The sequence below is a fragment of the Mustela erminea genome, chromosome 1, assembly GCF_009829155.1.
Source record: "Mustela erminea isolate mMusErm1 chromosome 1, mMusErm1.Pri, whole genome shotgun sequence".
Classification (NCBI taxonomy): Eukaryota; Metazoa; Chordata; class Mammalia; order Carnivora; family Mustelidae; genus Mustela; species Mustela erminea.
The window spans coordinates 43,867,598-43,883,743 of NC_045614.1; the positions used below are offsets into that span (position 1 = coordinate 43,867,598).

The 16,146-nt window shown below is 34.6% G+C and overlaps 1 protein-coding gene across 1 annotated transcript in view; it reads left to right on the forward strand.

Moving 5' to 3' along the window:
* LOC116579765 (contactin-6-like) overlaps positions 1-16,146 on the forward strand; it is a 298,551-nt gene that overhangs the window by 250,584 nt on the left and 31,821 nt on the right. The window contains 1 exon segment of the mRNA XM_032325481.1: positions 1,722-1,849. Coding sequence (XP_032181372.1) covers positions 1,722-1,849 — 128 coding nt within the window.

A 16,146-nucleotide genomic window follows, 5' to 3' on the forward strand; every position in this document is an offset into this window, starting at 1 on the left:
AGCCTGAGAAGGGTAGTAATATTAAACCACTTTTTATATGAATTGTTCTTTTCTGAAAGCTAAGTGAAAAATTATATGACATATAAACACTGGCATTTCTAGCTGGGATGTTTGTCTGGTGGCCTTTAGATATCAGCAGATATATAATTTATATCACTTAAATTGTCTTACTGGCCAAAATTTAACATTTTTGTGTTCCTGAAAATTCCTGATTTTTCCTAAATTCTAGAGATGATATTCTAAATTCTAGAGATGATACACTGAGATGCTTCTCACATTGATCTCTTCTAATTAAATCAGATACAGAATTATATTTGGCCAGCAGTTTGTTGCATATTAGAATAGCTTTACTACTACTGTGTCATTAACAGTATGATTCAATGTTCATGTAAATTGCAACCAAGAAATCTAGACATTTCAGAAAATAAACGAGAGATCAAATGTCTGTTTTGGGGAAATACTCCAAGATAATGGTTCCAACAAAAATCTCATTATAAGTCATGGAACATTCTAAACTCAGATATGGCCCCAGCTTCACACTTGACAGAATGTGGAACACATCACTAATAGTAAACTCAGTATCCGAAGCTACCTTCATACAAATTGTAGTTGGCTGATATTCTCTTGGTTTCAAACTAGGTAATTACATTAGCTACATTTTGTGTGATACACATAATAGGCACAATGATATTATTTGCAATGAAACAAATACTGTTTAGTATTGTTAATGGATATGACATACATGGTAATTGTTATATCTTTCTTTCTTTTAAAATTATTGTTGTGACAAATTAGTTTTCATCACTTATTTTTGTACAACCCTGACTACCTACTAGTGTTTTAAGAGTCGTGTTTTTAGAAAGTTGCTAATTATATTTATAAGACATAAAATTGGACACATGCTTTAATTTTTCCTTTTTTTTTTTTTTTGTCTCCTTATTAAAACACTGAATAGTGATTTTGTCAAGAAACCAATCTTGGGCTTTCCCTGATTATAGCCGTGGTGTGATATTTGCTTTTGATTACTTCTGAGTTCTAGAGAAAAGTTAAGAATCATTTTATGAAAGATTAGAATTTCTTAAACACCTATCCTTTCATTATGTGCTAAGTGATTGCATGTATTTTAGGACAGTTTAATTCAGTCTGATTAATGAAGGATTCATTCTTTTTATGCTTTTACCCTTTTTATGGGTAAAAGGATAAGCCTGGGCCCTTTGGCTATAAAACTATATAGATGGTTCCTTCAATTCCCTAGCTCTGGCAGATATTGTCATTGAGAACCCTGTTGTTTGATGGCTGAAAGTGTTAAATAAGGGCAGGTTCCTAAAGCTACGACTAATCATCATGAAAATTAGCTTGCATTTCTCTAATGCCAAGTTCAATTTTCACCAGAGTTGACTTTTCAAAATGCATAGTGGATAGTTACATTTGTTATTAATCAAGCAAATGGGCATTGTAGCATCAAGCATCCATTTTATTTTTAATGGGCTTCAAAATCAACAATGATAATTCAAGTGGTAGTATGATAATTATCAATACTGTGTCAGAATAAGAGCAAACATCATTTATTCTACTATGGGGATTCAGAGATAGCTCACAGTCAAGGATAGGATAAAAGGAAATGAGTATGGTTATGGTCTTAGTAATGTTTTAAAATGAATATAGATGGTTAAGTCTTATTTTAAGAGCCTACTTCTGTTAATTATGTATTTTCTTTTTAGAGTGTTTCTCTCAGAGGATGGCAGCCTCAAGATATATAACGTTACTAGGTCGGATGCCGGATCATATACTTGCGTAGCTACAAATCAGTTTGGCGTTGCAAAGAATACTGGCAGCCTAGTCGTAAAAGGTATTTTATTACCTTCATTTGTGCTTGATGAACATTGGAGATATGTGTACCTATCACAACCTCTGTCATTGTGTGAAACTTGTATCATGTTGTATATGTGAAATATTTGATTTCACAATTTATTTAAGAATTGTGTTCCCATATTCATTAATAGTATGTTTGCTCTGCCAGTGGGATACCACAGCAGATGTGAATACTTCAGCAGTTGAAATGCTGTCAGTGGGTAATTAGACAGAATTAAAACCGGCACCTAAAACATTTGAATTTTCACAAATGCCTTAATGTAGGAAGCTATGGACATTTTGATAAAATCGGATGATAATATTTTTCTTGGTTAAGTTTCCTTCAGAAACTCTCATTTTGTATGAAATTTTTACCATGGATATAAGGTTGCCAAATTCATAACCAGTTCATTTATTTATATAACTCTAGGTGCATAGCTCATGAGATGCAGACCCTCTTGCATACACTTTAATGAGTAGTTTCTTTCAAAGAGAAAAAAATTAAAATATCTGTGTCTGTGTAAGTCATTATTATAGCCATCATGGTAAACCTATAAGCTCACATAATTTATAATGATAGAACTGCATACTCTATTCTTCATACTTTTAAGCTACTATCAGTACAAATGTACCTCCATCTATCACCAAGGGACATAATTAGTATTCAAGTATCTATTCCCCATCTTTGCTACTTTACTTTGTTGAATCTCAGCTCATAAAACTAGTATGTTTACTGGAAGACATGTCACTTTTATCATTTCATTGCCTCCTGGATGATTAAAATGACTGTCTTGATAAAGTAGTTTGAACAGCTAATTAAGCCCAAATAATTAAATTCAGCAATCAGTGCTTTATCATCATTTCTATTAAAAATAAATATATTAAATAAAAAGTAGTTAGCTACTACACTTCAACTACTCTTTAAAATATCTCAAGGAAAAAAAAATATCCACCTTTATCCCTGGAAGATATTTTTGCCAACATTGTCTTAAACATACTACGTTATGCCTGCTGACAATTGTCTGAAACACTCAGGGGAAATGTGATTGATGTAACTTGTGTCAAAATCTTATCAGTGTGACACATTTGGAAAAACTTTACTTCCTTAAGATTGTACTGTCATCAGATTTTTAAGACAGAGATGGACTTAACATTTCAAGGAATGTGCTCTAGCTATATCTAATGATAGGATATCTCTCCAGCAAATGTTTGGTACTACCCATATACTGAAAAACAACATTAAGAGAAAAAAAATAAAGATTTATTCCCTCATTTCAAATTAAGAAGGTGCAGGTGGTAGCCATTCATTTTAAAATATGAAGAAGGTTAAAACATGGTGGAGGACAGCATCACGGTTAATTTTTCCAAGAATGGAGAAATCTAAAGAGAATTAAAACAAATATAAAGGATCAAAGGTTCTGATGCTGGAAATGTAGTTTCTCAATGGAAGTTTCTGCAGAATACTGGTGATCCTTTTGGTGGACCATTGGTTTAACTGCTAAAATACAGTAATGGGCTTCCTTTCATCACCTACATTCCAGTGATAAAAGCTACTGTATATATTGGACTGCAATGACTACTTTCTCTTCCTCAAATGTTTCAAACATTTGGCATCATGATGATGTCCTCTAGCAAAAAATGGGTGAAAAGAAAAAAGGAGGACTCACATAAATATGTAACTGGAGAAGCTGGACTGTGCTTATTTCTCAAGGTGGCAGTTGGATATTTCAGCTTTCTAACACAGCCATGTTTTTTTTCTAGATAGGTTCCCAGTTTTTTGGATAGAAACAAGTTCATCTGTAATTTGGGATAGTCCATAAAACACATAATCAACTCTCTATACAAGGGACAAAATAAATAAGATTGCTTGGTTTAAAACAAAATGAAACAAAGCAAAACACAAAAACTCCATGCAGTTTTATTTATTTCTAGTGTTCTTTGCTGGGGCTATTGGAACAAAATTATTCTAATCTGCATTCCTGGTCGCCTTAATCTTTACCACTCTTCCTTCCTTGGTAGGATTTTTCGTTTTCTGACATACTATATACTTCACTTATTTGTCATGTCTATGGTTTTTTTCTCCTTCTTTCCCTTCTTCTAGAAGGAAGCATAAAGAAGGCAGAAATATCACAAATCCTAGAACAGTCCTGGGAACTGTATGTGTTCAATAAATAATTATTGATTGAGTGAGATGATTTTATCCTACACTCTTTAGTTCTTAGATAATCTCTGTTCTGACTTCCTTGCTCTAAAATATGAAGGTTTTCTATTTCTCCGGGATTAAGCTTAGGATACTTTGCAATAAAGAGCATCAAAGGAAAATAATAAACTTCTAAAATATTTTCACTTTCCATATTTTAGGGTTTGTAGTTATGTATTTATAATACATAGAGAACTCCTTACTCTGCAAGGAGGATCAATTGTGAAGTACATGAAAATCCTACAGACTTCATGAAGAGAACTCACTGTTCCAATATTTTCAGCACAAAGAAGAGAATCATTTACATATGCAAACAGGGCATATATCAGTATGCATGAATATCAAGTAATTTTCACTCATTTATATCTAATAATGAGAAGGAAATTGTGTTTGTTATTTTTAATCTTCATGAAATACCCACGTTCCATTTTAAGGGGGATCTCTATGCTTCTTTGCCATTAACAAGAACCATGTTAAAAATAAATACATATAGAGTAACATAAAAACATACATTTAAAAATAACCACGTAAACAAAAAATGTGGACATTACAAATAAAAGCATCTTTAGAATTTTTTATTTTTTATTGATATGTACTCTATGATTTTTTATTCAACTGTGGAATTGCTGTGTAAATACAGGCCCAAGATAAGTCTGTCATTAGCATATCCTCTTAACTGGACTCCTATCGCTAATTCTCTTTCAAGTAAGAATGTTTAAACTATTCCTGATGAAGAATTATTATTTTACAACCTACACATTTGAAGCTTTAATCTGAAAAAGAATTATAATAATATGCACTGATTCAACCATTTTCCTGGTTATTAAGAGTATAGTCATCTGGTTGTTTAAGATGATTTAGTGTGTGTGTGTGTGTGTGTGTGTGTGTGTGTGTGTGTGTGTGTGTTCGTATTTTCTAGTCTATGGTGTTCATCTGATTGTCATTACAGAGTCAAATATAATTTTGTTTCTCACACGAAAATCAGCATATAGTGACCTTACTGGTAATAAGGTGGTAAAGAGCAAATGAGAAATTTCAGTAAAGCTGATGAAACAATCATCTCTCTTTGAATTGACTTATCAGCCCCAGTCATGCAAGAAATGTTGTTGTTAGATAACATGTAAAAAGATAATAGTTACAAGAGTAAGATATTTTCCAGCTTAGTTTTTAGCTGATATGGCTTATCTGCGTTAAGAGGATTCTGAAGTTATCTGCACTGTATGTTAGAGATTTCTATTTCACTCATGCAGTAGGATAAAGCCATTTTCCATTCAAACAGGGAGTTTGGGAGTGCAATTAGCGCCAGCCTTGCCGGAGCCTCAGACAATGCCCAGAGTAATCTGAGGACATGTTCCATAGGCACAAACAAGGATTCAAAAAGAGAGTTTAGGTGTTTTCATTTTGGAGGACTTGCATAAAATTACAGTGTGTACATACACTTAAGAGGTACATGAAAATCACGTAAAAGGGGAAATGATTTGATCTGGCATTTGAAAAATTATTAAAAAGCAGAGTAACAGCAGGCTATAAAAATGATCTTGTTTGCAGGCAACATTTGTTTTTGTTTCCCCACTGGAGAAGTTTTGGATGTTCAATTATAGGCCTCATTGCTTCAGCATTATTTTCAACTGAAATGTCGGAACTTGGAAAAGCATATCTAATGTGCAAATTAAGTTTATTGCCGCTCATTTAGTTGTTTATTCTTTGTGATAGAAGTCTTTATTATACCAGCATGGAGAGTGGCCTATCCGTTTTCTCCAACAGAGTGATGGTGTGCACCATTATGGTTCTCTATTTACTAAGAGAAATACCAAGATAGGTAGATAATTGGAGGCTTTGTGGCTTCAAAAGGCAGTTTAAAGGATTTGAGGTGTTGAGCCCAGCTTTATTGAGAAGCTCAGCTTTATTGAGTAAACCAAAAGCACAATTTCACAGAAATGACAAGGCACGTTGGAATACATCAGTCATATTTTAGTGGCTGAAAACACCACTGCAGAGTAGTCTCCAAGTACTGCTAATATTTTCCTCAGAATGCTTAATCACGCACCCCAGTTTTCCACAAAGAATGGTTTAAAGCATTTTTATAGAAAGGAAGTTTTGATTTAAAAATTATGAGTGGAAGTGCTTTTCAGGTGAAAAAATACATAGTGAAATTATACACTGGCCAGGAATTTTCTTTCCCCCACTAATATTGAAAATAATGCTGAGTGAACTCTTGACACTTGAATTCCATAGTCCCTTCAAGTAAAAAAGGAAGGAAAGAAGGAAGGAAGGAAAGAAGAAGGGGAGAGAGAGGGAGACAAAGAAAGAAAGGCAGGAGGGAGGAAGGAAAGAAGATAAACAACAACAAAGAAAACCCCCAAAACATTTATTTAAGCAAAAACAATATCAGTGTTATTTTGGTCTTTGTAACAATTTAGTCCATAGTCTTTTTAAAAATGTAGCACACACCACTCCCATAAACTTTTCAGGTATGTTAAACAGTTGTTTTTCCTGAATATGTATTTTATAATATATAGTGTAAAGGACAGATATTAATGAATTTTAGGTTTTCACCTTTTGTTTTTTATTGTTCCAGACATTTTTCACTGAACAATTAAACCTAAACTGGTCAAAGTTTTGTTTAGTTTTGTTTATTCTTAATAAAAATAGGGACCATATTGCTAGTCTTTCAAGCTAAGTGGAGGAAGACAGACAGATGAGGATACACCACTCCTCAAAGTTCTGGAGAGCACAGACTTTGGAATTAAATTAACTAGCTCTATTATTGAGTAGCATAAGACCTTGAAGAGGTTTTTCTTTGGTTTGTTTTTTGTTTTTGTTTTTGTTTTTATTATTACTAGTGTTGTATTCTGTATTACTATTATTATTAACCACCATTAACAAATAAGTAAATATTTGTTCCAGGCACTGTGGTAGGTGCTTTATGTCCATCATCTCAGTGATCCCTCACACCACTGTAAAGCAAATAATCATTATCTCTTTTACACAAAGGGAAACTGAGGCATAGATTGCTAAAACGACTTGACCATGGCTCTTGTATTAGTAAGTGACAGAACTTTTTTTCCTTCTTTTTTTTTTTTTAATCTTCCAGTTGAATTTATGTAGTAATAACTGCCTGAGACGCTTTCAGTTTCACATGACATTATTTGAAGTCCAGTGGAAATAAAAACAGAGTATCTTGCAAAAACTAGTACATTTCCTAAATAGTTCAGCTTTTCATTTATTAGAATTCAGTATCTGCTTATACTCTTTTCCATTTGAGGTGAACTTTACAGGTATGAAATACACAAATCTTAAGTGAATGTTTGCTGAATTTTGGCAAGTGCATAACTGTGTAGGATACCTGTGTATCCTAAACTCTACCAAATATAGAACATTAACATCACCCTGTAGAACTTTCCCTTGTGGCCCTTTGTCATCCCTCAGTTCCTGCTCCCACCTGACTTACAGAAGCAACCACTATTAGGATCCTTTTCTGTTACTGCTTCTGTTACTTTTACTGTTAACTGTCTGTTACTGTTCTGTTTCTGTTACTGATTTCATACAAGTGCCATCATACAGTATATATGTTTTGTTATCTGGCTTCTTTCAGTTGGCTTATACCACTAGTATCTACTTTCTCTTTGCATTAAAGATTAATGAAACAAAACCTTAACCAACAGCAGGTTTAGTCCCTGCAGTAAAAACATGTCTTGAACTGTCTGTGTTTTTGTCTTCAGTTTCTTTCTCCAGCCTGCATGTGTGCCCGGAGTATTTGGTTAGGAATTGGAAGTTTAATAATATGTCCTTGACTCCATTCTAACGCTAAAAGAAACTATTAGACTCCTCCCTTGCTTGAACCTTCTATTTCTATAGTGGCACGGAGGTCACTTATGTTCTAGTGCCATTTTTTAGGGATAATGTGTATCATTAGGATGTACAAGACCCTCAGGTGCAAGTTCTGTTTTCAGCTTATGGATCCTGAATACTCAAGGAAGCAGCTAGCAAATTCTTTCAAGCCCAAGTGAGGGATGGGCGTGGAAGAGGGCGGTGGGGAAACAGAGAAGAGGAATCAGACGAATACAATTTACTCTGCTTCTCATCTTCTTGCCTTTTTTTTTCCATTTTGTCTTCCCTCACCTCCAACATAAATGTTCACAAGAAAACATCATCTTTTTGCTAGATCCTGTAGCCAGGCAAAATAAAATTTCCTCATTCCATTTCCTAGAAAACTACAGAATTCTCCAGCCTGTTGTTTTCGTAGGGCCCAGCACAGAGTTACAGTTGGAGGACAGAGTGAACATTATCTGTTTATAAGAGATATAAATATGATGCCATAAATAGTCACTGCCTATTATGTATTAACAGCTTTGAAACTGAGTAGTTGGCATATCTAATTCATTAAGCAGATTCTATGGTGCATGCTCTTTCTAAATAGATGTCAGACCCTGTTTTGATTACTTGTTAATATAGAAGATCTGTGTTTACATTTTACATTATTACTTGCTAGGGAATTTCTCAGTGTTACCTTGCATGATACTTAGACATATTTTCTCATTTAGACAACTCCAGTTTAGACAATTACTTTCTCTAGACTGTTCTTTGTTTATTTCTTTTACTCTGGGGTTTTGGTAGTCTTTTCATATTTGTTCCACATCATTTCAATACTGAGGTGAAAGATAAATGGGTAATGGTACCTGCAGGTAAGCCAGATATATTGGCCATGGTTACTTTATGCATAATTGAAATTATGAAAAACTATACTTTGCCTGTATTGGAATATACCAAGTGCTGCATGCAGATTTTAATCTGTAAAACACATGTCTGAGCAGATAAAGATTGCACTTGACTAAGAGAATAGAAAACATCTTAGCCTTACGCAAGTATATGTGCGAAGAGAAAAAACATAAAGATTAAAAACCCCTCCATTTCTGGCTTGCTGGAGGAGGAATCCATCACACTGATTTCCTTGTTTTGTTTTTTGTTTTTTGGGTTTTTTTGCTATCTCTGTTAAGAGTTTATTTCAGAGACTAGCTTTGATTTTCCTCTATTTGCTTTCCCTAGAGTTAGCAATTTTCTTGTTTTGTTTGCTTAATTTTCTGTGGACTTGACGATAATTGGTTCCTCAATTTTGTCTCTGTTGTCCCCCTTCACTATCAGCCTGTTCTTCTGTATGGGAGCCCAGCTGTCTAAGCATCATGCCTTTCTTGAAAAGGTAGAATTTCATCTTCCAATAGATTTTTGAGAAAGAATTCAAGAGGAATGCAATGTTTTGGAGATTTTTCATGTTTGAAAATGTATTTATTCTATGCTTACATTTGATTGATAGCTTAGTTGGAAACAGAATTCTAGATTAGAAATCATTATTCTTAGCAATATGGAGATGTTACTGTGCTCTGAAAGCTGAAACCATCTTGATTTCTGATCTGTTGTTTAGGACCTTGTTTCTGTCTCTCTGCTTGTCTCTCTTGGTTGTTTTTTCCCAGCGTTCCACAATTGCCTGATGATGTGCTGTGGTGTAAATCTATTTTCAGCCTTTATACAGGGCAGTTGGTATACTTTGTCATCCTGAAAACTCATACTTTATTCTGGAATGTCTTCCTGGGTAATTTAATAATTTATTCCATTGCTTTCTCTATAATCCCTATTACTGAAAACGTTGTATTTCCTAAACTGTTGAAAAAACTAGATTTCCTGGAGTACCTAGGTGGCTCAGTGGGTTAAAGCCTCTGCCTTCGGCCTGGGTCATGATCCCAGGGTCCTGGGATGGAGCCCCACATTGGGCTTTCTGCTCTGCAGGGAGCCTGCTTCCCCGCACCCCCCCCCCCCGCCTGCCTCTCTGCCTACGTGTGATCACTGCCTGTCAAATAAATAAATAAAATATTTTAAAAAACAAACAAACTAGATTTCCTAAACTTTAGTTTGTGTGTATGTATATGTATATATGTATGTATCTATCTGTGTGTATAGTTTATTATATTTTATATATTTCTATATTTAGGTAGTAGATACAGTTTTTGTACATGTGTGTATAAACTGTATATATTTTTGTTTCTCTCTCCTAGAATCCATTGTATATCTTTTTGTTTCTACCTTTGGGAATTTTTTACTTTGCTATTTTTTAAAAAATATCTAGGTGTCCTTTTATTTGCTGACTGTTCTTTATATAATACCTTGCATTCTCTTACCCCCCCAAAAAATATTGCTCATAGTTTTTCTTTTATCTAGCTTATTTTTCCTGCATGACCTCTGTGATTCCCAACTGCTTGCTTCTCTTTCTTTGTTTTAATCCCTACACTTTATTAAGAGGTATACCAGGATACTTTGTGAATCTTAGTTATCTGCTCATATTTAAGAGTGGGGCACTAAAAATCTTACAGAAAGCTCTGATCAAGTGTATGTATGAGGGGAGTATTTAATACTGGACTTCACACTAAGATGATCTGGCCAGTATATATCCTTGGAAAACGTAAACACACTATGGTTAGGATTTTCTCTTAGGTTTATCAGATCCCTAGGAAAAGCACCTCCCACTTCTCAGCCCACTTTCCTGCCCAGAGAGCAAAGGCCCAGCAGCCAGCACCCTCAGAACTAAATGACATTAAAAGACATGGATCTCAGCCCTTACTATATACATGTTTGTTAATTTTAGTTAAGATTCCCCCGTCTTCAACTATGCTTCCTATGGAGCAGTTCAGAGACTCTCCATTTCATATTCTCTCAGAATAATTTGCTAATCTTCTACTGAAATGAAAAAACACTACAGAGACCAAAATGCTTCCTATTCATAAAGTCTGTAAGGGGAGTTGACATGTTCAATGAATTTTCTTCTCTGCCTTCTTCACAGCCAGCATAGGATTGAGCTTTATGGTAGATCAGTTAGAAATCATTTCATTTCATTCCAGTTTCTCAAATTTTGTCTCCCCTTTTGATCTCTGTTTTGGTGGATTTAGGACTTCGGAAAAATTTCTTTTGGCTTCACTTTTTAGATGTTTGTAAAAAACTAAAAAAAAAAAAAAAAAAGACTGTGATTAATCAATTATCTTCATCAGGATATTATAAATCTTATATTTTATACTGATACTATTCTTCTCTACTAACACTTACAAAAAGCCAAACTTTAGTTATTTCTTACTTGGACAAAATTTATCAAGAAATCAACAAATCACAGTTTGGTAGATAATGGGTCATGAACTCAAGTCTTCCACTTGTGTTCTAGATATGATTCCATCTCATGTTAGGGACAATTTCCTCCCTCTGCCTCTCAGTTTCAGTCTACCTCTCTCTCTCTTTCTTCTCTCTTATTTTGTGTAACACACCATACTCACCAGAATACTTTCATATTATTATTCTCATCATTTTAAAAAACGACCTTTTCTGACCCTGCTTCCCTTCTAGCTACTGCCATAGTTGACTATTCTCCTTTATATCAAAACTCTTCAAAAGTTTTCTATGTGAGCTTGCTTTTTCCACCCCTTCTGGCCGACTTCTTTTTGAATCAACGTGACCAGGCTTTTCCCCTCCCGTTCCATCAACACTGCTCTTAACAAGGTGACTAGTAACCTCCATGTTGTGAAATCCAGCAGTCGGTTCCCCATCTTCATTTACTTAACCTGTCAGAGTATTGATCACATCCTTCTTGAAACACATTCCCCACTTGGCTGCCTGCACACTACATGTGTCAGGTTTTCCTTTTCCTTCCACATCTTACATCACTCCCTTTCTATTTACTTTGCTGTTTCCTTTTAATCTTACCCATTTCCTAAATTTGGAGTGTGCCAGGGATTTTTCCTTGAATTTGTTCTCTGCCATAGCTACTTCCTCTCATTCGGTGTCTTATTCAGTTTCGTCATGTTAAATACCATCCACAAGCTAATTCCAAAATGATATACTCCATTCAAATACCTGCCTCATTCCCCAGATCCCCTCACCAATTTATCATCTTCACTTACCAGTTTACTGTATGCTAATATTGGCATCCTAATTCTTACTCCCAAGACTTGTTCCTACTGCAGTCTTTCCCTCTATATATTTTTTTAAGATCTTATTCATTTATTTCAGAGAGAACGAGTAAGAGAGAACATGAGAGGGGAGAAGGTCAGAGGGTGAAACAGACTTCCCCATGGATCTGGGAGCCTGATGTGGGACTCGATCCCGGGACTCCGGGATCATGACCTGAGCCGAAGGCAGCTGCTTAACCAACTGAGCCCCCCAGGTTCCCCTCACTTTATATTAAATAACAGTCTGTAGTGACATTAGCCAGGCCAAATCCTTTCAGTCATTTTTACTCCTTGCTTTCTTTCAAACCCCATTTCCAACTGTCCAACAGATGGCCCTCAGCATCAATAAATGTACATAATCTAACTACTTCTCACCGCTGCACTTACAAAATTTTAGTTAATCCACCACCATCTCTTTCCCGGTATGTTTCTGCAGCACTGAGGTGCTTCACCAAGTTGATTTTACCTCCAAGGGGACCTTTGGCAATGTGTGGAGATAATGTTTGTTGTCACAACTGAAGGATCTACTGACATCTAGTGGGAAGAGGCCAAGGATGCCACTAAGTATCTTGGAATGCACAGGGCAGTCTCCTCACCTTATTCTGAATCCACCCATACAGAAAGGCAACGAAAAATTACCGGGCTCAAAACGTTGATAATGTTGAGGTTGAGAAACCCACTCATACAACCTTATGATTTATCTTGATTCCATCATGCCTCCCTTCTAGAAACTAGAATATTCCTGGTAAATAGTAATTGAGATTTTTTTTTTTTTTTTGCCTCTTCATGATGGAAGTCCTCTAATAGCTCCTCAGTTCAGTGTTGTTTCATTTGCTTAGTATTCATACTAGTGTACACCTGGAAGAAGGTAAGGATTTGAAACTAATTGAGTGGTTTTGAATAAAAGATCGAATAAACAATTAGTTATTTTTATGTTAAGGATTTCTACTTCTGTTGAAAGTAATACTCAATTCTTTCTCCAACTGTTATCAGTTATTGTACTGTTCAAGGAATTATCTAAAATCCTAATGATAAATGGCCTAAATATTTTCAACCCTACACACAATCTGTTATTAAACATTAATAATATTTGGAGAAACTTTTGTCCTGACTAGTTGAAGCAGCTTTATCAGACTATTATCAGCCAAAAATATTCTTAAAACCTTTTAAAAATAAATAAAAATAGCAGTTCAAAGGAATTATGACAGTAACCAAGGGGTTTGCAACGTGAAGGACAATATTCTGGAGAAAAGAAAAGCAGAACTCCCCAGTGTTTTTCTCCAAAAACTTGCCACTTCCCAAGCACTACAAATTAGGAATAAAAAAGAAAAAGAAAAAATAGAAAGCAGAAAATGCCTCAAGCAGAAATTTTGGTAGCCTCATAGTGCAAGGAAGACAAAAATTGGGACTCAGAATTAGCCAGATAAAATGAAGCCTACTACACAATTTGAGCTTGAGTGGAGACACCTAGAGCACTTTATCCTGGTAATGAAAACAGAACAAAATTGACCACTGGTTAAAATGACTGGTATTCAGATTCCATTCGTATCCATTCCCAACTGGACTCTGCTCTTTTTAGTTGCCTGATTTAAAAAGGAAATCTTCTTGGAAAAAAATATAACAATAAAACTACATATAACTATATATATATATAGTTATAGCTATATATATATATGAAGCAATAGCAATAAGAATAAAACAAATTTCAATGCATAATGCTGGTATTCAGTAAAATTTTAATCAGGAAAAGCTGGAACTAGGACCAAATTATCAAAACCCAGAACATCTGACATTAGCAATAAGTCACAGCTGATAGGAATATGAAAGTTACTAGACAGGGGTTTTTAAATAATTGTGATTAACATGCTAAAAATGACAAGATGCCGAATTTCAGGAGGAAAATGGCATGTATTAAAAATCTGTTAGAGAAAAATAAATACCATATGATTTCACTTATGTGTGGAATCTAAAAAACAAAACAAAGGAACAAACAGAAACCGACTCATAAATACAGAGAACAAACCCAGAGAGAGGAGGCAAACAGAGAAATGGACAAAATAGGTGAAGAGAATTAAGAGGTACAAACTTCCAGTTATAAAATCAGTAAGTCATGAAAACAAAAAGTACAGAATAGAGGATATAGTCAGTAGTATTGTAATAACATTGTGCAGTGACAGTTGGTGACTCATTTATTGTGGTGAGCATTGAGGAATGCATAGAATTGTGGAATCACTATGTTGTGCACCTGAAACAAGTATACTATTGTGTGTCAACCCTACTGCAATTAAAAAGAATCAACTGGAAATCTATAACTGAAAAATATAAAAGCTAAATTAAGAACAGTATAGATTGATTTTTAATACCAGATTAGATATGACAGAGAAAAGAATTAGTAAAATGGAGGATGTGTGAATAGAAAATATCCAGTCTGTAACATGGAGAGCAAATGCAACGGAGAAGACAAAAAAAAAAAAAGAACTTCTTAAGGAGCTTAAGGAGTATATTAGATATGAATAATTCCAACATAGGTGAAATCGTAGTTTCAGAAGGAGTGGAGAGGAGAGAAAGAAAATGAGGGATGAGCCGTATTTGAAGAAATATTTGCCAAAGATTAAACAAACAAACAAAAACAACTGAAAATGACAGCAGCCCTCCTACTCAGGGAATTCTATGACTCCTAATGAGGATAAACATAAAGGAAAGTTTAAATAAGCACATAGTAGTGAAACCAAAAGAAGAAAAGAAAAGAAAAACTGTCTTGATAAAAAAGATACATTATCTCCAAAAGAACAGCAATAAGACTGGCAGTTGTGATAGCAACAGAAATAAGATAATCCAAAAGACTGTGGAATGGCTTTTTTTAATGGGCCAAAAGACAAGACAAGTGATAAGAATTCTCTTTCCAGCAAAAATGTCCTCCTGAATGAATACAAAGTAGAGATGTTTTCACACAGACAAAATCTCTGAGATTCCATCACTATCAAGTCCACGCTTAAAGAAATGCTGATGATCATGATGACATTCCTATAGCTAGAAAAACTATGATCTCAGATTGAAGCATGTAAATGGAAGAAGAAATTAACAACCATGGAAAGGACTAGTATGTTAATACGTACATTAAATTGAGATACTGAGGAATTAGGAAGAGGACCAAATTTAAAGTATTTATTTGTAGTCTTCAAAAATTAACTAGTGAGAGAAAATATCAGAGAATTTTGTCACCTGTTTGAAGTGCTATTTATACACTAGTTTTCTTTATATTGGTATCTTAGCAACGTTTTCTATAATGTCATAGACAAATGAAGGCAGAACCTCATGTTTGTACTGAATAAGAAAGGTTTGGTGATTTTTTTTTTCTGTTTTGTCTTGTTTGAAAGAAGTTGGTAACTTCAGAAATACCTGAGAAGTTATTATTGTGAACAGTGACACTGAAAGATTATTACTCACAGGTGAAGGTTTCAACTGAGTTAAAGGTACAAAAGAAACCAATAAATAAAAAGGGGCCAAAAAGAATATGCTCTGGATGGTCAGGAAAGGCCAGTTACATATTGCATTGCTATCCTCTAGTTTCTAAAACTGTAGTTAGGGATCAAAATATGTAATAATGTGTTTGGCCATTGATACAAGGATCAAGTCTCATTTGTGTTTAAAGAAATCATGCTGAACAATTCTGACAAAAGTTTTAATATCAGTTCTCATGTGTCCTGAGGTACTCATAACTAAAGATGTGTTCTGGAAGCATCTTTGGCTATTATGACCATGTAAATTTGAGTAAGGCTATTCATCAAAAGCATTATATATCTTATTAAACCTTTCCTTCTACTACTTAAGAATAGGATTTTCAAAAAAGATTTTGTTTAAAGATTTTATTTATTTGTTAGAGAGAGAGTGTGAGAGAGAGCACAAGCAGGACTGGGGCAGAGGGAGAAGCAGGCTCACCACTGAGCAGGGTACAAGAAATGGGGGTCGATCACAGGACTCTGGGACCATGACCTGAGCCAAAGGCAGATGCTTAACCACTGGACCACCCCAGGAATAGAATTGTTAGGTCAAACTATTTTTATATGATTTGTATATCATTAAAATAGATTGAAAATGGAAACATTAAAATTC